This window comes from Phyllopteryx taeniolatus, chromosome 13 (assembly GCF_024500385.1).
Source record: "Phyllopteryx taeniolatus isolate TA_2022b chromosome 13, UOR_Ptae_1.2, whole genome shotgun sequence".
Lineage (NCBI taxonomy): Eukaryota > Metazoa > Chordata > Actinopteri > Syngnathiformes > Syngnathidae > Phyllopteryx > Phyllopteryx taeniolatus.
Window position 1 is genome coordinate 8610702 of NC_084514.1, and position 25041 is coordinate 8635742.

Sequence of the window (25041 nt, forward strand, 5' to 3'; positions counted from 1 at the left end):
TTTTTCAATATGTTGCTTTGTTTGCACCTGGGGTAGGGTTTCAAGTTTAGGATTTCAAATTTGCGTTTTTAAACCAGGGTTAGGGTTTCAAGCCAAATTTGGGGTTTTAAACTAAGGTTAGGGGGTCAAGACAGGGTTAGCGTTTTAAATTAGGGTTTCAAGCCTGGGATAGGGATTCAAACCAGGGTCAGGGTTTCAAATTAGGGTTGGAAACCAAGTTTTGGATTTCAAATTAGTTTCAATCCAGGGTTAGGGTTTCAAGTTATGGTTTTAAATTGTGGCTTGAAGCCACTGATAGGGTTTAAAGCCAGGGTTAGGGTTTCAGTCCAGGGTTAGGTTTTGAAATGAGGTTTTCAAATTGCAGTTAGGGTTTCAAGTCAAGATTCATGTTTCAATCCAGGATTAGCGTTTCAAGTTTGTTTCATAATTGGGTCAATGTTTCAAATCAAGATTTCAAGCAATTGTTGGACTTTCGAATTAGGGTTTCAAGCCTAGGGTGGGTTTCAAATTAGGTTTTCAAACCAAGGTTTTGGTTTCAAGCCAAGATTAGGGTTTCAAGTTAGGCTTTTGAATCGGTCTTCAAAGCCGATGAGCTTTTCTAATTCAAATTAGGGTTTTGAACCAGGATTAAGGTTTCAAGTTTAGATTTGAAGCCAGTGTTAGGGTTTCAAACAAGGGTTAGGGTTTCAAGGTTTCAAATAAAGGTTACGATTTGAAAATGGTATTGAAGTCAAAGTTCGGTTTTAAAATTACGGCTTCGAGCCTGGGTTAGGGTTTTCGAGCCGCAGTCAGGGATTCAAGACAAGGTTAGAGTTTCAAATCAGGGTTTGAAGCCACGGTTAGGGTCTCAAGGTTGGTGCTTGAGGACTTGTTTGTTGTTAGCAGCTGGCGCGGGCCCAATCCCAACTGAATCCTGGCAAACTGTCCATCCAGCGGTTTGGGTTTTACTCCGGCCTCCCTGAACATAACGAAGAGTCTATACACACACAACCCTTGAGGAGCAAAGGTGAGTCCGTGTCAAATCAGTCGGCGTGCAGGTCGCTCTGCCTTGTAAGGTCGTCCTCCCCTTCCCCTTCCGCCTCCTTTGTCTTCTTTTCCTCACCGAGGTGAAGCAGGGATAGCCCCAGTGAGCTGTAGTCAGAGCGCTCTTCTATATATGGACAAACTTCCAAAGGGGATGGATGACATGAATGTTTGGGAAAGTGATGTCACCGACAGACTCCACCGCTTGTTGCAAGGCAAGCCCGTACTTTGTTACGCTCTGTGCGTGCATACAAAAGTTATATCTATATACTGTATATAGTAGATAGCATTAGCAGGTGTCCCCAATAGTCTGTCCCGGGAGGCTCCTGTTTCCACCCCATTAAAAGCTTCACAACAAGCAAATGACACATAAATCAACTCATCCGCATAAAGTGCTTAAACGTTGCAGCAAAGCCGTTCCAGGCGCTACCGTGACAACTTCTTTCTCATGCGCAGAATTCCAAGCGCACGGACGTAGGAGTCAGGGTCTCGCAAAGAACTGCTGCCGCCGCCGGTGCCGGGCTCCCTGGCAGCTTCCCAAGGTATTCCAGTCATGTTGGGAAAGGGAACGCTTGGCCATGTATGGGATGATAATCCCATTGAATTGTACTGTGATGCATTTGTGGTCAAACGAACTGAGTCAGACGGACCGTGTGTGTCTAAATGAGCTCACAAAGTCAAGTTCCCACTAAAAGAAGACTCACAATGAAAAGTTATGAAATGCTATGAAAATGTCTTCTCTCCATTGTAATGAGCCCCCCAAAAAATATCTAATCACAGTAGTTATCAGTATTATCATCATCATTGATGAAAGAATGTGAGTGTCACAAGGCATAACATTAGGTACATTTGCACAATGTAACAAATGCCTAAGCAATCGACTAGACCAAAAATAAATGATTTGAAAAATAAACGCACAGAATACCAAAACATTATGAGAAAAGTCTAGGACAACAGTGAAATATAATGCAAGAACATTAGACAAAAAATACACTTCATAAAAAATCTACTAAATAATACAAAAACAGAAATGTGTACATACTATAAATAAAAAATAAATTACATATATATTAGAAAAAAATCTATAGAAAGTAGTAGAAGTATAAAAAGAAAAAAAATTGAAATCTGCCAATAGGCGAATCCAAGGGTGCCAAAATCACGAGTATGAGGAAGTCCATTGTATATATACGCAAGAAAATAGTAAAAAAAAAAAAAAAATGTGGGGGGGGGGGGGGATACAAAATGTTAAGAAATAGGTGGGGGGGGGGGAATACTAAAATACATTAATGTAAATGTAATAAAATTAAAAATGTAAATTCTTAGAAAATAATACAAACGGAGTTGGACAAGATTTGGAAAAATACAAAGCTGTAAGAATTAAGATTAAAAATATACTAAAATATATCAGGTGAATTTAATGAAATTAAAAAATATATTGAATCAGTTATATAAATAAAAGAATGCACAAAAACACACAAGTATTAGACTGAAAATACTACAATATTAGAAAAAATATACAACTAGAAACATTTTTAAAATGTAAAATAGAATTGGTATGAAAATATTTAGCAAATTATACAAAAGTATTTAAAAAAAATTACAAAAAGCGAAACATTTGAAAATTAAGTGAAAAGCATTCTCATCACCTGTCCTGCCTTGTGCCATGTTTCGTCTGTCTTCTTCTATGGTTGGTGTCTTCTGCTTTCCTCCTTTTGTTTGCTGTTGCGGCGCACACCGAACGGGAGGAGACGGAAGAGAGCTGCTAGTTTCCGAGACGCAAGTGAAAGTGGCGATAATTGCAATTTGAAATGGTAATACTAACCATCAGAAATGTTAAAACGGTCTCCATCGATACTCACAACAGAGTTGAGATTGGTGTTACTTTTTGTTGATAAACCAAGTTTGTTTTCCAATATATAAATTCTAGCTGATGGCAAAATATTGCAATATCATCGTATTCCAAGTTGTTTACCATAACATCGGTGTCGCAACTGATGCTTAGCAACAGACTTCGGATTTGGTGGAAACGCGAGCAGAATTGGAGAGGAGTTTTGCTCCATCACTGTACTTCATTGGAAATGGGTGGAGGCCACTTATTATTATTATTATTATTATTATTATTATTATTCTCATCATTACAACCAATTGTTTTTTCCAACTTCATAGAACCTCGCAGTCGTGTGAACGTGGCCTGGGAGGGAGGGCGTTTCCCACCACGCCGAGCATGCACAACCAGTTTACCCGGATAAATGCCAGTCAAAACTACTGGTTTGGCTTGCAGCTAATGCAAGCTTTAGAAGTACAGTCAAGCTAGGAATGTAGGAAGGTGAACTATTAAAAAAATAATAATAATTGAAAATATTATACAAATGTTAGTAGAAAATATAAAAATACAAAATTAGGAAACAGTAGCAACTATTAGACCAAAATAGAAAACTTTTTATAATCGTATACAAATATTAGCAAAATACAAAAATAAAAACTAGTGTAAAATTAGAAAAAAGATAAAACATTACAAAATACAAAGAAATACAGTGGCAGTGGCTATAAAAAGCCTGACCATATGCCAGGTTTTTGTGATATGAAATATGATAAATAACTTCAAAACTTGTTACCATAATGTGGTTGCACAAGTGTGTACAGCCCCTTAAAACAGGGGAAGTGGCGGTGTTCACAATAACCAGTCACATTTAAATTCATGTTAAATGGGACTCAGCACACACCTGCCACCATCTGAAGTGCCTCTGAATTAACCCCAAATAAAGTTCAGATGTTCTAGTAGTCTTTTCCTGATGTTTTTTATGAGTTCTAACAGAAGCCTGAAGGTTTGGTGTTAACACAGACTACTATTTTGAACTGTTCATAATTCCCTCCACCGTCCATATTAACTCAAGTTGTTTATTTTTACATCCACTTTCAAAAATATTCTATTTATTTTCAATTAAGTTGTACCGATTATATATAGATCACATTAATGGTGGAAAAAGTTTTTAAATGATTTATCTTAGTCTCATATTTCATATCACCAAAACCTGACGTTTGAACAGGGGTGTGTAGACTTTATATAACCACTGCATTAGACAAAATGAGTTTCTAGGGGGAACAATACACAAACGTATTCTCTTCCAGCTAATAAGTGCTTTCGAAGTGGCGTCAAGCTCAGAAAGTAAACACGCTTCCAGTGCGCAAGCATAAATGAGCATCCCAGTGGAGTCATAAGGGTGAAACCGAGGATGTCCACTTCCTGCAGATAAGTCACAACGAGCGGCGGATGCCGTTGTAAACAACTTGATAAACTTTGGCTACGCTTCAAATAAGACAAAATATTTGACTATATGGGGCTATCTGCGATTGGCGATGCACATGCATGCATGCATGCATCCGCTACACGAATTGCTATTCAAGTGCCTCCGCCACCGGTGACAATCATTTAGCGGCCACTTGTGTTCGCTGCAGTGAATAGCTCCTGCTCTGACTGCAGCTGGGAGGGAGTCTGAATCTCCATAGGTTTAAATACCCTGGCAGAATTTGTAAAATATTGGCAATTTTTGGGAAACCAGACTGAACGGGCACTCTCTCTTTTTTTTTCTTTTTTTTTTTTAATTACCATGTTTTGTTTAATGATTTTGCTGAAATCCTATAGTTTAATTTGAATCACATTAAAATAATAACAATAATAATAAATTACATATTTTGATCACTACACATCTTAAAAATTCTGTGAAGGTATGGAAAGTTAACACAACCTGCATACAGAGTGGGCAAAAACTATACTTTTTTTTTTTTTTTTTTTTACAGGTGCGGTAAATGCCAAATAGTTGGAGTAGAGAGCAAAGAAAGTGGATTTTAAAGCGATATTGGGCAAGTTCTTGAAGGAAGGAAGACAGAAAAGTCCATTTAAGCAAAGGAAGGAAGGGGTTCGGGTCTGAGGGAAGAATGGTTGGGGGAAGGCAGGAAATGAAAAAAAGCATGTGAAGGAAAACAGGAAGGAATAAAAGTAGGTTTAAGCCAAGGATGGCGAATGATCCCAAACTCCGGGTGTGAAAAACTTGTTGCATCACTCCCAAAAAGACTCATGGCTGTATTCGCTCAAAAGGGTGCTTCTACTAAATACTGAGCAAAGGGTCTGAATACTTATGGCTGTGTGATATTTCAGTTTTTCTTTTTTAATAAATCTGCAAAAAATTCAACAATTCCGTTTTTTGTCTGTCAATATGGGGTGCTGTGTGTGCATTAATGTGGGAAAAAAAATTAACAAATGATTTTAGAAAATGGCTGCAATATAAAAAAAGAGTGAAAATTTTAAGGGGGTCTGAATACTTACATACAGTGAGTACCTGTATGCCAGGAAGGAAAATACAAAAAAGCAGGTCTGAGGTGAAAGAAAGGAGGTAAAGAATGAAGGCAGAAAAGTAGGTTTAAGCAACAGTAGGATGAAAAGATGCATGAATAAAAAAACTGATGTAAAGGAGGAAATAAAGGCAACAAGGAAGGGAGGCAAGCAAAAGTAGAAAGGGTGCAAATTAAAAAGCAGGTCTGAGGGAAGGAAGGAAGAGGGAACAAAGAAAGCCAGAAAGGTAGGAAATGAAAAATAGCATATGTGAAGGAAAAAAGGAAAAATAGGTTTAAGCAAAGGAAGGAAGCATGCATGAATTAAAAAAAAAACAGAGGTGAAGGAGGAAATGAAGGAATGCAAAAAAGTAGGGTTGAGCAAAGGAAGAATGAATTTAGGAATGCATGACTAAAAAGCAAGTCTGAGGGAAGGAAGGAAGGAAGGAAACAAAGCAATCAGGAAGGAAAAGTTGACAGGAAAACAAGAGGAAAAAAACAGGTCTGATTTGGAAGGAAGAAGGTACGGAATGCAGAAAAGCAGGTTGTAGTGAGGGAATGGAGAACATAAGGATGCAAAAATAAAAACTGGTTTTGAGGGGAGAAAAGCAAGGAAGGAAGGAAGGAAGGTCACGAGGGAAAAACCACCAGGAAAAGAACATTTTCCTATGATCCAATGATGACTGTGCCAAAGGAAGAGTTAAAGCTGGAGAACAAGACAGTCTTTATTGACAGAAAACAACATGTCTGCCTTGTAATGGTATAAACACAACGGCATTCGTCATCTCCTTCCGGCGCCCATCAAGACAAAAAAAACAAAAACAAAAAACCGTCCAAACGGAACGTGTACGCTTGAAAGAAAATGGTGAGTCACTTTGTGCGCCATGTCCAAATCAACGACTTCACTTCCTGTCTTTTTTGTTTTTCATCACATGACCACCAAAGCGATAAAAACACTGGTACTGATAACAAAATGGGTGTGTTTGGAATCATTCACTCATTCCCTACTACCTAATCACTTATATAGGGATTTGTACTAGACCTTTAGTGCAAACAATAACAGTGTTGCTAAGGCGCCATCTGGTGGTATCTCAGCGCTGAAGTGAGTTGAGGAGCTTCATTTAATCACGAGTCCTTTGCCGTCATCTTGTGGCATTTATAGACAACTGCAGTACAGTAAAACATTTGGGAGCGGGCATCAGTAACTCAAAGATTAGGGAAAATCCACGATTGCCACCTTTTGGTGGCATCTCAGTGCTTAAGTGAGTTGAGGAGCTTCATTTTCACAAAAGTAGTCGCTTGTCACCATTTTGTGCCAGTAAAAAAAAGGGGCATCAATTACTCACGGATTAACCAAAATATGTGGTTAATTGCTGCCTTCTGGTGGCATCTCGGTGCTAAAATGAGTTGAGGAGCTTCATTTTGACAAAAGGAGTCTTTTGCCGCCATCTTATGGCATTTATAGTTAATTGCACAACAGTTAAAATACTTTAAAAAGACTTACTATTACCTATAGATGTGACAAGGTGGCGCAAAAGCACTTCTTTTGTCGAAAGCAAACTCCTCAACTGTCAACATAGTTCCTTGGCACCAAGATGCCACGAGTAATACTTTTATTGCTTCGGCATGAGCATAAACCTTTAAAAATAGGTATAGTGATTCGGGAATGAGTGAATCATTCCGCAAACAGCCAATGTGTTCCACTTCAAAATCAACGACTTCACTTCCTGACTTTTTTTTTTTTAACTCACGTGACCTCTAAACTAATGAAAACCCAACTTAAATCAAAAGCGGAGACTATGTTTTGAGCTTCTTCTCTGAGGAGCCGCACTCACCCTCTTCTGATCCCACGTGAGTCCGCTTCTGCGTGGGGACTTTTAGCCTTTCTCCCGTCCTCGTGTCCGCCGCCGCCTCCGTAACGCCGGCCTCGTCCCCCGGCAGTCCGACAGTGGCGGCTTCTCTGTGGCGTCCGTTCACTCCCGCCTCGCCGTCATCCGAGATGGTCTCAGTCCTGCCGTGACGTCCCGTCGCCGACTGGCTCCCGTCCTCCTGACTCTCGAGCGACATCACCGGGCTGCCGCACACCAAATCCGACAGGCTGAGTCGTTTCCCGGCGTCGCGTTCAGACTCCTCTCCCTCCGATGACGTCAAGTCGTGGACGGAGATAGACGGGTAGCTGCATGAGTCGACAGCGGAGAACAGGGCCTGCCCGGCGGAGTCGACGTCGGCCCGCTCGCCGGCGCGCGACACCACGCGCATGCGTCGCCGCCTTGACACGTTGCGCTGTCGCACAGCGCTGCGTCGCTCCTCGTCGTCGCTGCTGGAGCTGGAGGCGCTGGCCGAGGAACTGGAGGCGCTGGCGGGAAGAGAGGGGGAGGTGGACGAGGGGATGGACAGGGTGGTGTAGTCGCGTGGGCTCGGCGAGCGAGGGCGCGGCATCGGGTCCAGCCAGAACTCACTGGAGTCCGAGTCGTCGTTTGCCAGGAAGCCCGACGGCGGCCGGCTGCTCCGTCTCGTGGCGCGCCCCTCGCCGTCCCCTCCTGAGCTGGAATTATCAGAGTCATCTGCTACAACTACGGCTCCAGCCGCACTTTCAGCAGCCACCACCGCCGCCGCCGCCGCAGCCGCCGCCGCCGCCGTGGTAGCACGGGTAGCGCGCCGGCCACGGGCGTGCAGCTGCATGATGGCGTCCTCGCTCAGGTCCGAGTCCGAGTCGGAGCTCCAGCCCTCGATCTCGCGACGCACCAGGGAATCAAAGAAGGCCATCATGCGCGGGTCCTCCTGGATGGATTGGCTCACGTAGTCGTGCGACAGGCCGCTGCCGCTGTTCAGCACCAGGCTGATGTACTCCTCGTGCGTGTACAGGCTGCGACACTTGTCCTCCACGCACCCGTCCAAATCGCCCAGGCTGTCGGGCTGTTGGTAAGGACTCCACACCTGACGCACGCACACAACAACAATTATCATTTGAAAAACAGCGCGTGTGAGGACGCTGGCATAAGTCGCTGCTTTTCAATTTGGAAAAATAACAATACTTTTCTATTAGTAGTTTTAAAATGAACTGGGATGTGCATCTTTATATGCATAAATAAATGGAATTACATTAATAAGAATACAAATATGGAGTCAAACTATTAAGTTGTCTATTAATTACTTGTTTCATCGTTAAAGAGAGCAAGCCATTTTCAACACTTTCGTTTGGGCAGTATTTTGTAAAAAATAACAGACCCATGTGTCGACTGACCAATATTACAGATTTGGGAAAAAATATTAACTTCACCAAATTTGGACATACGAGGTTTCCACCCGACAGTAATAATTGTTTTCTGTCTGAATGATTTTTTTATTTTTTTTTCCCCACTTCAAGCTGTTTATTGCCACTCCTTTTAGTTAAGTTTACTGTCAAACCAACCCTAAAACAAAGACAATTTCACATTGTGTATTTAACCAAACCACATAATGTAACTTTACGGTACAAAAGTCTGCTAGCTTAATGCTAACACATAATGTGAAACGCCAATAGACAGGCTAACGAAACTGGCACCATTGTTGTGGCGTTACAAACCTTTTTAAGCAACCGATATTTGAAAACAAACGGTGCAGAAACACGTAGAAAGACAATATAGCAATAATCACATGCAAATATCCTCTGCAAAAAAAATAAATAAATCACTGCTAATACTGCAGCTTACCGAGCAGTTAGGACACTTTGTTCATATCCGCATGCATATTTTATAGTGCCCCCTGGTGGTGAAGCACAAGTGACATAGGAGCGCCCACTGAATTATCATGATGCACAAAGTGTTTAATTCTTTTAAATTATATTTAATGATGTTATTAGATTTAATGGTGTTATTACAATCTGTTATTACAAACATAAATACTATAGAGTGCTATTTTCTATTTAAAAATCATGTTACACGTTTTTTTGTTCGTGTTTCATTAAGGGGCTGAAGCAGATTAATAGCGTTCCTATTTATTTCAATGGAGAAATATGATTTGAGATGAGTATTAATATGATTTGAGATGAGTTAAGAGCATGGTCACGGAGCAACTAATATTCATAGGTCAAGGCACTATGTGTGTGTGCATTGACTTTTGATAAGAAGTATTTTTTTCCCCAATGAAAATAATCTCTGAATGAGAATGCAAAAATTAAAAAAGACAAAAAAGAAAACTTCACATTTTCTCTTTTTTGCCCTTTTATGGTTAACATAAACCTTTACCCACCTTGATGACTTTTTCCACACCGGACGAGCAGATCATGTACGTGTGCGGGTTGAAGCGGACCTGGTTGACGATGGAGCGGTGGCCCTTGAGAATCATGAACGCCCCATTCACCACGCGACCTGCTGTAAAGCAAAAGATAACAGCAACTGCAAGAGATGTCGCTTTCCTGCTTGATGCATTCACAAATCACTCACCCGTTTCAGGGTCCTTGGGAATCTTCCACATGTAGAGGTTAAAGTCATCTGAGCCGGACAGGATGTACTGAGGACACACATAAGGGAAGAAGTCTCAGGATATTTAAGCGCCGACAGACGCAAATAATTAAAAACATTTTAAAAAGGAAGGAAGCTAACAGGATAGCATTTCACTTTAGCGGTTTAAAAGGTTTTTTTTAAAAAAAGTACAGAAATCTGTGCTTAAAAACATTAAAATACATAAATGAACGCATTAAAAAAAGTTGCAATAATTTTCATTAGAAAATGTATTAATGAAATTAATTACATTCAGATTGTATGCCTTAATGCTCTAAGCAGTTATTTTAAATAAAATGTATTAACATATTCTATTTTTCATCATAACCAAAATATATCAAATTTTGTTTCGTCATTTTAATTTGAACTTAAAATACTTAAGTCATTTTTTTATTCTAGTTATATTTCCTCCATCACCAGTCTTTTTCAAATGTTATTGTTTTATTTATACAAAATGTTCACACAGAGTGGGGAAAATGTCCTCCAATATTGACAGTTTTGGCTATCAGAGGCTTCCCTCACTGTATTATTGTTGCATATGAGCCAGATTCAAAGGTTGCTCGCTGCTGTGTTTTACAGGTGGTAGAGGTTTGTGTGAAGGCCGTCGGTAAACACGTGGGCGACGTGAGGTTTCAAAAGTAACAGGAAAAAAATCTATTTGTTCTTCATGGCACATTTATCTTTGGGTGAAAACAACAGAGTCAACATGTCACATTCTGTCAATTCACTTCAATTGACTTCTGGGTCTGATTCTGTGCATGTCAAACAATGTTCTGCTGCTGCAAAATATGAAGATGTCTTATTATGATTTTCCTGGTGTAAACTGTGGCCCAGGCTCTGCGTGGTTTTTTTTTTTTCCCCCTCTCTGTTGTCTCCAAGGATACAAGCTCTGCGGCGTGTTAAAATGCTAGTCAGGTATGATTGCGCCTGAACCACCGGGGAACGCCAATGCGCTGTAGTCCCATTTCTCGCAGGACACGATGGGTGGGTGTAGCAGACAAAGAGCAACAAAATGTCTGTACCAACAGTAAATGATAGTCTGTCATCGTCACAAGAGAAGTAAAAACGGGCACGATTCATCCATTTTCATGTGAAATTTCTTTCATCTAATGTGGTTGCTCCAACTTTTAAGCTATGGCACCATTGTGGCGATTCACTCCAGCAACAGCAATTAATTCCGGCCCAGCACATCTGCTGCTTAAATGGGCTGCACAGATATTGAAAAAGAATGTAATAAAAAGAGGGTGTGGGACCAAACAAACTTAAAAAGATTTATTTTTTAAATATTTGAGAAACAAACAGTAGATGGCACAATTATTTCAGGCCCACCAAGTTTGCTGCCAAAAAAGACTGCTGTAGATATTACCAAGCGAAGAAGGTTAAAAAAATAATAATAAAAAAATTGTTGCAGACCCAAACAACACACGATCAGGTAATGAAGCCAGTTGGATGACACTATTTGGAAACAACCAGCAGATGGCACAATTAATCCAGGCCCAACTAGTTTACTGCCTGAATGTGCTCCTGTAGATACTGCAAAAAAATAAATAAAAAACTATGAGACCGAACAAACGTGAAATTTTTTTTTTTTTTAATATTTGGAAACAACCAGCAGATTCTCCAATTAGCTTAGGCCCAACTAGTTTGCCGCCAAAACAGGCTGCCGTTGACACGACAAAATTAAAACTATTTTGGAGAAATATATTGTAAATGAACTTTTTTATATAACAGCAAAAAAAAATGTAGGTGCAAATTCCAAATCTATAGCAAGTACTACTATATTAATATAGTGTTCACTGGCCTGACGAGTTGTCAATCTGGGGTCAGGTGTTAATTATGGGGGAGGCCTTTATTTTTAGAAAAATAAAAGATAACATTTTTTTTTCCACTAATGATAATTGATTGAAATAAGATACTTTAAATTTTGATTGATTAAAAAAAATAAAATAAATATATAATATATATATATATATATTTATTTATTTATTTATTTTGGTGCCTCGTCATTTGAAGTTCAAATCAAGTGTGCCCACCCACTTGATCACGGTCGCCGGCGAAGCAGCAGCTTTTCATGGTGCAGGAGTTGAAGTAGCCCTGGTTGTCAAACTGAAAACTGGGCAGGCGCGAGTGAAGCTCGTAGAGGACGGGCGGCAGGCGGCGGCGCAGCGCTAGCAGCTGCGTGCCCGTGCTGTTGAAGCGCACGCTCATGGCGCTCTGCAGCGACATGCTGCCGCCGTAACGCAGCAGCGTGCTGGGACATACAGAATAATGCAAAATTAATGTTCAATGTTTGGATACAAATACACGTTACAATAAAGTCAATATGTATATCAAATAATTAACATTCATTTCACTCATTTCACACCTTGTTGCAGGAAAACTGTCATCTGAATACACGTATGAAATAGAGAGCGTGTGCAACCTCGTGGACATTTCATGAGGTACAATTTAGCATCGCCCATCTGTCTTGGTCAGTGTTTCACAACCTTTATTAAGCCAAGGCACACAGCACACCACCAAACAAAATTAACACCACACAAAAATGTAACAAAACGTCTAAATTTACTCAGATATTTACAAGTTCTGACTGTCTGTCAGGCCATGAAGGTATCTGAATGTGATTGGATGAGTCGGAAGGGGTGGGCTCAGTGAAACCAAGGAAGGCGGGGAAAGTGAGTAGGGTTTAATTTGGAGGTGAAAGCATTCACAGCGTGTTGACAACTGGAAACAATACCAATGAGGTAATCGATTAATCGACCCTGACCCGACTATCATCACCTTCGCGTCAACTACAAAAAATCTGAAGTTGTTCCACCCCTAATTTGTACTACATAATCATTTTTGGACCAATTGAGTTGGCACACTTATGTGCTGCAGTACAGTGGTTGGGAATCACTGGTCTAGGATACTGAATTTGCCCAAATGGCTGCTCTGTACCTGTTCAATTTCAGGCATAGGTCCCTGAGACTTTTTCATGCATCCTGTTACGATAGACATATCTGTCGAATTTTGTGTCGGGGGCTGATTTGAGTTTTCAGGCATGGCATCCTAACCTGCGCGGCTTGCGAATGTCCCACAGCCCGACCCCTTCCTTGGAGTTGGCGGTGGCCAGCAGTCGGGGCTCCACCGGGTTGAACATCACACTGTGAAAGGCCGACGGGTAATTGGCCAGACAGAACGGTTCTAGAGACGGGTAAGAAATGACTTTAAATACATGTTATAGGCCCGACTGGCTAGATGGGCTGTGGCAGATAGATCAGGCGATACCTCCATGCGGAGGTTCTCGGGTGTCCCAGATGAGGACGCGGCCGTCGTCCGATGAGCTGGCGAAGATGTTGTCATTTACCGGGCTGACCGAGAGGCTGTACACAGCGTCGATGTGCAGGAATACATTGAGCGTCTCCCGCCTGGAACAACAACAACCAATTGGTTGCTTTCCTGACGACCGAAGAGGCTAAAAGTTAAAGTACCTCTCCACGTCGTGAAGAATCACCTGCTCGTCGTTTCCTGTTCCACAGCAAAGAAACAGAAAAGTCATCCAGAGATCCCGTAACATTGCCGCATCAGTGTCGTAACAGACAAAGTAGGATACAGCTGTGCCTTTGGATAAGAGTGACCCGACTGTATGAGTGTATGGTGGCAGTGAACTCAACTCACTTCACAATAAGCAACACTTTGGCAAATAGTCAACAATTCTTCAAAAAAGAGGCATCAAGTTGTTTATTCCCACTCAGAGTTGGTATTTTGTCAAACTAAACATTAAACTTAGAATTACACTTTGTGCATTTAAAACAAATACATGGTTAAGCCTTTACTTAATCCACAAGTTTAATGCGAACGCATAACCCTTTAAGCAACTGATAGTTGAACATAAATGGCGTCGTAACACATTTAGACATTCAGTATAATAATACTCAGTCTTCTTTATTTACATATAATATACATTTTAAAAAATAAATTGCGCGACCCTAGTAAAGATAAGTGGTACGGAAAATTAATAATTGTATTCTTTATCCTCTGCAAGGAGCTGAGCAGACGTCTATACTGTACAGACGTCCATGTACAGTATATCCATCTGTACATGTAACACACTTTGAGAGTCACTGTTATAAAGTGCTACTTTTCTCATTTTAAAAAAAAAAACAAAAAACATCTTAATAGCATTTAAATTCTTTTCAACGGGGACAGATGATTTGAGAAGAGTGATTTCAGTTACAAACGTTGTCACAGGACAAATTAAACTCTTATCTCAAGGCACCACTGTATTGAAGAAATGTGTCGTCGCTGTCCCGCAATCAGATAATTTGATGATGTCAGTTTCTAGTGTGACTACAGGAGAAGTGAACGTTGTGAATTCCCTTTACACACAGGCAGTGTACTGCCTCGGTTACGGCTCTGATAGTACCTCAGAAGGCAGAAGACTGCCAAGTCAACTTCATTTCTTCATACCATGTCGGTGCCGTTATTTTGGGACCCAAAAAATAAATAAATGCAGAAAAATATCTGCGGGCAGTGTGAAAGGGGCTAATGGAGTGTGCATTACCTCCAGAGAAGACCTTCTTGTTGCTGCTGTCAAAAGCAAGGCAGAAGATGTTGGACAGATGTTCTCCCTTCAACTTGAGTGGTTTGGCGCGAGCGTGGAGGGCTTCTTCCATGTGCCACAGGAGTACCCGGCGGTCGTCTCCACCTGTGGACACCAAACAACAACGTGATGAGGAAATAGATTCGGAGAAGCTAGATATTTCTGTTATATTTATGTATATCTTAACGTACAGAGTTCAGAGTCTGTATAGTTTTTGTTCTACCTATGTAAAGGAGTTGAATCAGCACTTCTACTTTAACCAGATTTTTTTTGTAACAAGTATCTGTACTTTTACTAAATTACAGAGTGTGAGTACTTTTGCCACCACTGTAAATAAAGTACAGAGTTCATTGTCTGAACTTTTTACTTCTACTTAGAGGAGTCGAATGAGTACTAGTACTTTAACCACTTTTTTTTTTCTCCAAACAAGTATTTGTACTTCTACTTGTGTACTAAGTGTGAGTACTTTCGCCACCTCTGTGAAAATGTTACAAAATTCACAACCATGGCAGGGCTGTCATGCTACTAGGAGGCCCACACGACTATTTTTAGCCACGTCAAAACACTATTTAGCGGGCTAAGTGGGCGGCTGCGTGAACACTCTGGGGCGGCTTGAAGAGCTTCACCCGTCCTGGCTGACATACGGCCACCGCCCGAGGGCTTGTCAAGCAAGATTTTGACGTTAGGAAAGCTAAGCTAAATGATCACACTTGAGAAAGGGGAGGGGGCTTCGTAGCTAGTTAGCTTAGCATGCTAAGCTAACTAGCTAGCTACGAGGTAGTCCCTTTTCTTAGCTAGTTAGATTAGCATGCTAGCAATATTAGCTCGGGGCAGGGGTTACCCACCGGACACCAGCCACTCGCCGCCGTTGTTGGAGAACTCGATGGCGTTGACGCAGCCGAAGTGTCCGAGCATGTCCTTCTTGTACAGGCTGGTGCAGCCGGCCAGCCTGCGCCGCTGGAACTCGTCCTTCATCAGCGGCTGCCCCGTCAGCCCACGGCGGGACAGAAAGCCCACCGACGAGCGCATACCGCAGCCCTTCAGCTCCTTCATGACGATGGTGGTGGTGGTGGTGGTGATGGTGGTGCTGAGTGACTACCAGAATCCGTGCTCACTGCTCATCTGCTGGCCGACTCGTGACGCCCTGAGCCCGGCGCGGTGCTCATTGTTGTGGTGGAGTGGAGGCTGTCTATGGATGGCAGTCCGAGCGAATGCTTCCTAGTCCGGTCGCTGGAGTGGAGGACTCCCCCGTCCCTCTCCCTCCCTCTCGCGCTCTCCCTGCCTGTCAGTAAGCATCATCATTCAACACCTTTAATCCTTTGACGAGCATTATTAATGCTTTTGTTCTTTCTATGAGCCGTTTGACGACTACTACTACACAGAACTCACTGATAAGTGTATACTTAAAAGAGGTCATTAAAAAAACTTTCTTAGTGATGTCAAATTATTACATCAGACCACCATTACATTTATATATGTATACAGATAATTACTATTGCAGCACTATACTTTATTATTTATTTATAATTGTTCATATAAACATTAAAATGTGTTGAATTATATGTATACACACATATATGTCTTGTATTGATTGGATTTCTGGATCGCATTCTTTTTCCCCAAATTCTGCATCTGACCCAAGCTTTTGTTATTGAATCATTTCAGCTATTTTTTTATTAAATAATTTTAGTTAATTTTCTTTGTCTATTTTTTCAGTGATTCTAGTTATTTTTAATCTTTAGTAATTTTATTGAAATATTTTCAATTGATTTTTTAAAATTAAATGTTTTTTGTTAAAGACCCTGTAAAGTTAATTCAGATATTTGTTTCTAAATACAGCATATATGTTTTAAGATAATTGCTAAAAAAAGACTGAGAACTATGTAGGACTCAATTGTGGAGGTATACTTACCTATAAACTTTTTTTCACTATTTTTGTTTTCCTGATTTTTTGACTGAGCTTCAAATCACGTGACATTTGACGTTAGAAGCAGAATTTCTTCATTGCCTGAATGAATCACCTGACTGGTTTGGGGTCCAATCAGGTGATAATAAGTTGAACCGTTGGAGTCTGAAGGTAGTTTTATCAGGTTTTGTATAGATTCTCCGCTGCATTGTGTCATAGCAAGTTCTACCCATATCCCTGGCTATCTCAGTTGGTAGAGCATTGGTCTTGTACTTGACTTACTTTGTTACTCAGGTTTATATCTATTTATATAGGGTTTGGATAACCCTAAACATTAACTCTCATCTGTTCCAAAAAAATACATTTTATGCATGCCAACATCATATGTTCATTGTGAGCAATTATTTTCCAAAAAAAGACACTGGCTAAATAAATTTTTAAAAATGTCCAAAAAAAAAAAAGTGTGCCTCATTTGAGTGTTTCTCATCCCACTTAATGGCTATAGTTACACAAGCACACCCAAATTATGATTTTTTTTCCCCCCTAAGAAGACTCTCATCAATAACACAATACACACATTCATCAAGTCTTTTAGCATGTGTTTGCATAAAATCTTTTTGAAAGCAGATGTTTTAAATCCACTGCAGCCTTGCTTTTCACCAATAGAGGTCACTGTAACTGAAGCTTCAAGAAATGAACCCATTTCCGAAACAATTGGTCCAAGTGTTTCAGTGCGTCACAGAAGCTTCATTTGCCCATTGTTGGCCATTTCTACCTCTACAGAACCTACACCCCGGAAATGCATCTTCCTTGGATGCCACAATTTACAGAACAGCTCAATGTCGTTATTTAAACTCCCAAGTGAGGAGGTAACACCGCAATAGCCCGCCGCCATCCAAGAGAAGCCCCGAAAGCCTGTTAGCTCGCAAGCTAGCATTGACAGCCTTGAGATGACCCAGTGGGATATATTGTAGTCACCAGAGGCTTTAAACAGTCACATGTTCACAGCCCAAACAGAAGATATGTGCAAGCATAAGAAAGATGCTATACGAAGTAGCATCCATTTTCAGCGGGGTGTGGTTTCACTCATTCAGCGGACATGCCCACAGCGTTTGAGAGCGGAGATAATGAGTTGATTTTTCACATTTGTGAAGAGTTATTTTATATACTCGGCAAATATTTTTAATTAGTCAAATTTGGCAGTGTTGTTCACAACACTTCGCTCTAGTATGTCAAATTTAGAATACATTTGTTTTCACATTACTGGGGCTTTAAATGTTTTTATTAAATCATTTGAGTACATTTTATGTGTATTAAATCAATTTTGTTCATTTTTGAAATTTTAATTTTAAATTTGTATTTCATAATTTTCGCTCATTTTCCCTATTTTTAGTTTCGCATTATAACACATTTTTATGTGAATGTTTTCACAGGAAAAGCAATAACTTGACTCAACAGCATGTTTTAGTGTGTGTAGTAGTTTTATTACACGCAGGTTTTGGGTATGACAATGGTTTCAACTTAAGACAACAAAAATCAAATAAAAGCTAATGTTGAAAAAAAAAGGGCCTTTATTTAGTGTTTTTAAACAACATATGAGTGCACATGCAGTGTATGTTTTTGTCCTTGAAGTACAATCAGCACCGGGATGTTTTGATTGGGAACTCGTTGAAGCAAATGTAGGCACTTATTGAGAATCTGGCGAACGATTATGCGGACGAACTGCTATGTCAAATGCGCCTTGTATGCCTTACGGTCCTCTCAAATGTGTTAGGTGCGTGACACACACGATGGACTAACATGACAAAGAAGCTGCTGCGATACATTTTACATCTCTTGAGATGTAATCTATATAACATGATGCAGAACACACACACGCATTGTTGCAAGTCGCGGATGAGATACGGGCCTTAAATATTGTACTTTGAACTCGCGTTGTGCTATGATTTGTTGTGTCAAGACTATTTTGCTTTAAAGGAGGCATATTATGTATTTTCCTGCAATTTAAAACAGTTCCCAGGTGTATTAATAACATCATCATCACCAAGTGAGTGAAATACACTTGTCAATATATGTAATATATGTCTTTCTGCTGTGTAAGTTTTTTTTTTTTTTGCCGTTTTTTGTTCAGGAACTTTGGAACATTGGCTGAAAAACTTGGTGTGAGGGTGGTATTATGTAAAATTGCCCGATTGTGACATCAGGGGGGGGGGGGGGGGGGAGGGGGGGGGGGGGGGGGGGGGGATCAGAATCGCACTATCACAGACACATTTTCAAAAATTACCAGATAACGTAAGATTTTGTTGGTTGTTTAATTTCACATTTTATGGGTGGGCAGTCACTCCACAGACCCAATTCCCAACTATTTGTATACAAGCCATTAAAAAGTCAGTTTTTTATAATATGTCCCCTTCTTATGATCTCTACTATTGCACGTGTCATCCAACATTTCCCGGCTTAAAAATACATTCAAAATCTCCTTTTCAAAACGTCTTTTTTTAAAATATATATCATTCATATCCCCTTTTTGTGTGCGGTGTGTGCTTTTAGTACGACAGCATCCACTTTGGACACGAGATTAGCATTTAGCCTAAGTAGTAAGTGTCTAAAAAGAACAATAACAAAGCAGAGAGGAAGGTTGTAACATAACAATACGACAGAGATGACATAAATAAAGTCGGTTAAAAGGGTTGGCACGAGGGGGAGGGAGAGGAGGGTGAAGGTTCTTAGTAGGAGGGGCCTTTGGCGTGGCCGAAGATGGCGATGGGGAGATGTTTGACGTGCGACGACCACTGCGCCGCCAGCTGGAAAAACTTGACGTCGTTCCACTCCACGCCGTCGATCGACACTGGCCAATAAATAAACACGGCACAGCTCATTCCAATGGCAACACACAAAATACTGTACAAATACATGTGAATTAAATTCATTTTAAAACTATTTCAATGAAATGAAACAGATTGTTAAAGTACCCTTACTTAAAAATAAACACAAATCTAATGAATCAAAAGTAAATAAACCAAAATAAAATTACGTTAAATGAAGTACCTTTAAAATAGAATAAAATAAAATGGGGCAATTTAAGTCCCTTTATTTAAAAACAAAGTAAATTTATATTAAATAAGGCATAAGAAAATGAAACACACCTGACTTAAAATTGAAAGTAAATGAAATAACCGGTATATTAAATAATGTAGCTGACATGAATGTACATGACATTAAAACAGACTTTTAAAAGGTATTAAAAATATATAATAAATGTGTAAAATAGTAGTAATTGAGTAATAATACTGTTATTGAGTAATAATACTGTAGTAACCTTTCAATGCAATAAATTATGAAATGTATAATATAAAATGAATATTGTATCTCTCTCTCTATATATATATATATATATATATATATATATATATATATATATATACATCTTTATATATATGTATATATATATACATATTTATATATATATATTTTATATATATATATATTATTTTTTTTAAATATATATATTATATATATATATATATATATATATATATATATGAATACAATAATATATAAAAGTAAATGTAGATCTACCATTACAAAAATTTGTGCGTAAAGTAAGTACCATAAAGTACCCTTAGATTAAATAAAACAACTACCCTTCAATATAATAAAATAAAAAGGCGCAGGTGAAGTAGACTTAAAATAAAAATAAAATTAAGTAAAGCAGCTTTCACAAATAGAGTACTGTTAAATTAAACATTTTTTAAAAAAATCCAAATAATATTAAATTTTATTGAATGGGACAAATTAAGTACCCACATAATAAAATAATGCATAAAGTGAAATCATTTGAGTCATACTGCGACAAAAAGAAATGTCCAAAATGGTGAGACAGTTGGTCTCTTCTTTGACAAATTAGATCTTTTATAACATATTCATCATTTCTACCCGCGTTGTATTGAATAAAGCGAGTGTAACGTTACCTGTCAACATGGTGTGCTGGTGCTTGGCAGTGCAGATGAGGCGATTGATGCCCTCGATCACCTGACTCTTGGACTCCACCTCCTTGTCTTTGCTCTTCTTTGCCAAGAACATCACTGTAACAACGCACCAATCTGTTAACAATTGTATGTTTTTCCCCAATTTTTTCTTTCGTCCTTCCTTTTTATGCAACTTATTTTGCTTTTGCTGGAAGAATGTAACAAATGACTCTTAAGTTTGACATGTGACTGTCAACAATTGTATATTTTCCCCTTTTTCCCTTCTTTTTGCTCTTTGTTCTTCCTTTCCTTCTTTCTTGCATTAAAGGCGAACTAAACCCGCCAAAATTTGTTTGAACACATTTTTTTACAAGTTTGAGTTCAAACCATGTCATCAACCCATGTACATTTTTCACCTTTTCTTTTGCGTACAAGACTTGTTTGTTTCCCTTTGCTGCAAGAATGTCACATCAAAGGACGACAGGTTTGAAACTTTACTTTGCAACGCAACTTGACTGTGAACAATTGTACATTTTCCCCTCCTTTCTTTCTGTGACTTTTTGCCTTTCCTCGTGAATGAACACGAAAAGATGATGTTTGACACTTGACACACATGCGACGTTTCCCTCTCCTTTTTTTTTTTTTTTTCTTCTTTCTGTGCGACTTGTTCAAGTGTGCCGACCTCACCCTTCTTGTTCTTCTCCTTGGTCACCACTGTCATGGACATGGTGGGCAGGGTACCGGGCTCGGCGCCCCCGGCAGGCAGCCGGCTGACCTGCAGGGAGCGGAAATTGCACTTGAGCGTATTTTTGGCGGCGGAGGACGAGGAGGAGTCACGTTTCTCCACGTCCTTCTTCCTGTCGGCCACCCAGTAGTCCACCTGAAGGCCCATCAGCTCTGCCTGACCCCCAGAACTGTGTGAAAAGAACAAACATGACATCATCACACACATGTTCAGCTCTATTATACTTGTTGGTCATATTATTAGGTAAAATATTATGACATACAATACAAGAGCTGTGTCCAAAACATGGGCCAAATAAAGTGCCCTTTAAATACATCCATCCATCCATCCTTCCATTTTCTGAGCCGCTTCTTCTCACTAGGGTCGCGGGCGTGCTGGAGCCTATCCCAGCTGTCATCGGGCAGGAGGCGGGGTACACCCTGAACTGGTTGCCAGCCAATCGCAGAGCACATAGAAACAAACAACCATTCGCACTCACATTCACACCTACAGAAAATCTAGAGTCTCCAATTAATGCATGTTTTTGGGATGTGGGAGGAAACCGGAGTGCCCGGAGAAAACCCACGCAGGCACGGGGGGAACATGCTAACTCCACACAGGCGGGGCCGGGGATTGAACCCCGCTCCTCAGAACTGTGAGGCTGACGCTCTAACCAGTCGGCCACCGTGCCGCCCCTTTAAATACAATTTAATAAAATGAAAGATTGCCTGGCGACAAAGTCAGCTGAGATAGGGTCCAGCCCACCCACGACCCCGGTAGAGAAAATGCAGGGATAGATGGAGATACAATGAAATATAGCAAATAAAGTACCGGTACCCTTTCAAGAAAAGAACATTTTAAAAAGAGCCAAATAACTACCCTTAAAATGAAATAAAACTGGGCAAATAAAGTGTCCATAAAATAAAATATAATGGGGGAACATAAAGTACCTTTTCAATAAATTTAAATAAAAGTGACAAGGAAAGTGTTTTTAAAATCAAATGACATGGGTGTCCTTTACATAAAATGTAATAAAAGACCCTTTAAATAAGATAAGACAAAAAAATGAAAAGGGAAAATAAAATACACTTCAACTAAAATTCAGTAACATGGGGCGAATAAAGTGTGTCAGTAAAATAAAAGGGCGCATCACAGCGCTTTCAAACGTTCCAGCACATCAGCGGCGCGTCACTCACGCGCTTACCTGTACATGCAGAAACTCGTGTTGACGGACGGCGAGGAGGGCGGCGTGGGCGACGCCTCTTTGAGCGCCGGCGACACTTGAGGCGGCGTGGCGAGCAGAAGCGAGGAGCTGGCGGGCGCCGCGTCGTCCGAGTCGCCTTCAGGGGAGAAAACCAAACTTAAGACTTAAGCGCTCCAGTCCCAACACTTTTGTACATATAGCAGTGGCGAGCCTTTAGTGTTCAAAAATCACCACTGCAGTACACTGGCACCTATTCTGAAGGCCCTGGGCAGATTAGATTGCCATGGCAACAAATGATGGCCAAAATTTGACTGAACAAAAGATTCACTACATTCACTTTTTTGGAAGCATTGCAGCTGGCAATAACTGGGAATAATTCCTGAATACAATTTCAATTCTATTAAAAAATAAAGAAATAAAGAAATCAATCTTGCCTGCAGTTGCTGACGTTTGCTCCACTATTCCCACTTTAACCATCTGCAGGATTGGAAGGATGACATCGAGAGGACTGATCAATGCCTGATTAGAAACATCAGTGCTCCATCGTGACAATGAGACATTACTCACGCCAACGAACGGGATGAACTTCTGACACGAGTCCTCATCGGGGCTGCGACGAAATAAGAAGAGTTCAAAGCAATGGATGACGCTTTAAAGGCTTCAATCGAGGACAGGAAGTAATCACTCAATGCGAAGGTGAGGAGGGGCGGGGAAAAAAAATCCATCTAAGGTTAGTAACTTCAATTTCACATCCGGGTCATAACGTTAGGTACATCTGTACCCTCTAATGACATACCAATACTGTTTCTAATGAGGCAGCACAAACCTTAGGGATGCTGATTATACTGGATGGATAAAATACAATGTAATCAAATACAAACTATTTTTGGAAATTAGAAAACTAAACTACCTTTCAAATCAAATAAAATGGTGTAAATGACACAAATAAAGCATTCTTAAAACCAAATAAAATGACACATAAAAGGTACTCTGCTCGTCGTCTTCGATTGATGACACTAAATTGATTAGACTAAATTTGCTAAAAATAAAATGTGACTAATAAAGTACCCTTTAAAAATGGGCAAAAATAGCATAAATAAGAAAATAAAAGCATCCTAAAAAAATAGCCATGTGCTCTATGCGAGGTGTCTAAGATAGATCAAATAAAATATTTTAAAAAGTACCTTTCAAATAACATGGGATGGGTGACCATAAAATAAAAAATAATAATAATAAATAAATAAAAAAAGACAAAAATATAGTAATGAGCACCCATACAATAAATACAAAAAAATAATGTAAATGTGACAAATAAAGACCTCTTAAAAATAAAATAAAATAAAATGAGCCACCGAGAACAGGAGTGGGCTAACTCCATTTTGGTCATTTATAAATTAAGGAGTAAGACCCTGTAGAGTGAATTCAGAGATTGGTTTCTAAATACGTTACACGTTTGAAGATACGTGCAAAGACTGAAAAATGCAAAGTAAAAAAAAAAAAAAAACGGCGTTAGCCCACTCTTGTCGTCAATGGCTCGAATAAAGTAAATGTGATGAATAAAGCCATCTATTCATCTATTTTTGTGATTTGAGTCTGATTTTGTATTGGATCTCATTAGACTGTTTGTTATGTTATGGCCCGGTGAGCAACTTGGACATGCTTGCGCTCTGTGCCGATTGGCCGCCAATCGACGCAGAGTTGCGCGACCTCATCCAAGCAACGCATGCGGCCGAGACGGCAGAGAAAGAGCAGCGAACGTAAATAAATAAAAAGCAAGAACCTCTCTACTCTACTCATTCTATGACATCTACTGCTATCACGCTAGGCGCTATTTTCCCGCCTGGCGTGCGGAAAAATAGCCGTGACGGAGCAGCCTAAAAGGGGAAGGATGAGGTGAGAGGTTGTTGCTCTTGCCTTGAGGACACCTGCCATCGCCCCCCCAGGGAAGAAACTGACAGGCTACACAAGAGTAGGGAGGGGGTGGACACAGAAGAAGAAGAAGTTCACAAGCTGAATGCACCACCCACAGTCGCCTAGCAACAAGATGCACAGTGATTTGGTCCATTGGTTGAAGATGCACATGCAAAATGGAAGGAAGATTTTCAAATAAGATGGAAAAAAAAAGACGAATGATGAATTTTTCGTAATAGTAGACATTTTCTCCACAGAATTACGACTATGATTCTGTAAAATTCAAAAACTGTTTAAAAAGAAATCCACATATATTTCTTGCCAAATTATGACTTTATTCTTGTAACATTCCAACTGTTATCCTTTTTTTTTTTTACTTGTTTTTTTTTTTTTTTTTTTTTTTTTTTGTGATTTCCCACTTTTTTTTGCTCATTAGATTACAACTTCATTCACATCAAATTATAACATTCTCAATTACACCTTTTCTCACACTTTGACACCTTTATTTTTTTCTACAACAGTATTCCCTTAATATTACAATATTAAATCATCTTAAAATATGACTTTTCATCTTTATATTACACATCTTACCCTCATAACATTACAACTTTTTTCTCCCCAAAATGCTACTTTATTCTTGTAAAATGATGACATTATTCTCACAATATTACACGTTTTTTCCTTGTAATATTATGACTTTTTCATCCAAACAATATGACTTAATTCTCTTATCTAATTTTTTTCATAAGGTTACAACTTCATGTCAAGTTGTGACATTATTCTTGTAATATTGTACCTTTTCCTTGTAATTTTACCCCCCCCCCCAAAAAAAATATATATATATTACTTAATTCTCTTGCTATTATACCTTATTTTTTCCTCATCAAATTGCAATGCAATTCCGGTCAAAATA

The 25041-nt window shown here is 39.7% G+C and overlaps 2 protein-coding genes across 16 annotated transcripts in view; both read right to left on the reverse strand.

Annotated features, from left to right (window-relative positions):
* Positions 1 to 6059: 6059 nt before the first annotated feature.
* dcaf5 (ddb1 and cul4 associated factor 5) lies at positions 6060 to 15685 on the reverse strand. 2 transcript variants are annotated; one of them, XM_061794095.1, is made up of 9 exons: positions 15261 to 15685; positions 14377 to 14520; positions 13304 to 13340; positions 13101 to 13240; positions 12887 to 13016; positions 11871 to 12084; positions 9777 to 9843; positions 9583 to 9701; positions 6060 to 8289 (listed from the first exon to the last, which is right to left on the reverse strand). In XM_061794095.1, exons 1-9 carry the CDS (start codon positions 15466 to 15468, stop codon positions 7150 to 7152), a joined length of 2199 nt encoding a protein of 732 aa, XP_061650079.1. In that variant the 5' UTR covers positions 15469 to 15685; the 3' UTR covers positions 6060 to 7149. The 2 variants fall into 2 exon arrangements, with proteins under 2 accessions (XP_061650079.1, XP_061650078.1); XM_061794094.1 differs by having other exon boundaries at positions 9583 to 9704; positions 15261 to 15684.
* A 2929-nt stretch (positions 15686 to 18614) lies between these two features.
* pacs2 (phosphofurin acidic cluster sorting protein 2) overlaps positions 18615 to 25041 on the reverse strand; it is a 37183-nt gene continuing 30756 nt past the window's right edge. For 8 of the 14 annotated variants that reach the window (XM_061794076.1, XM_061794072.1, XM_061794079.1 and 5 more), the window contains 7 exons: positions 24132 to 24176; positions 22785 to 22827; positions 22652 to 22694; positions 22218 to 22353; positions 20977 to 21203; positions 20293 to 20406; positions 18615 to 19169 (listed from right to left, as the gene is read on the reverse strand). In XM_061794076.1, the coding sequence (XP_061650060.1) occupies positions 19048 to 19169; positions 20293 to 20406; positions 20977 to 21203; positions 22218 to 22353; positions 22652 to 22694; positions 22785 to 22827; positions 24132 to 24176 (730 nt within the window). In that variant the 3' untranslated portion in view covers positions 18615 to 19047. The remainder of the gene's footprint in view (positions 19170 to 20292; positions 20407 to 20976; positions 21204 to 22217; positions 22354 to 22651; positions 22695 to 22784; positions 22828 to 24131; positions 24177 to 25041) is intronic. The other 6 variants (XM_061794077.1, XM_061794074.1, XM_061794083.1 and 3 more) reach the window with 1 other exon arrangement.

What these genes read in the sequence shown, in the direction of transcription:
- dcaf5 (XM_061794094.1), bottom strand. Translation starts at nt 15,468, where the DNA reads ATGAAGGAGCTGAAGGGCTGCGGTATGCGCTCGTCGGTGGGCTTTCTG. An exon ending in CCGAGAACCTCCGCATGGAG is followed by an intron (nt 13,017 to 13,100) that starts GTATCGCCTGAT and finishes ACCCGTCTCTAG; the next exon opens with AACCGTTCTGTCTGGCCAAT. An exon ending in GACATTCGCAAGCCGCGCAG is followed by an intron (nt 12,085 to 12,886) that starts GTTAGGATGCCA and finishes TGTATGTCCCAG; the next exon opens with CACGCTGCTGCGTTACGGCG.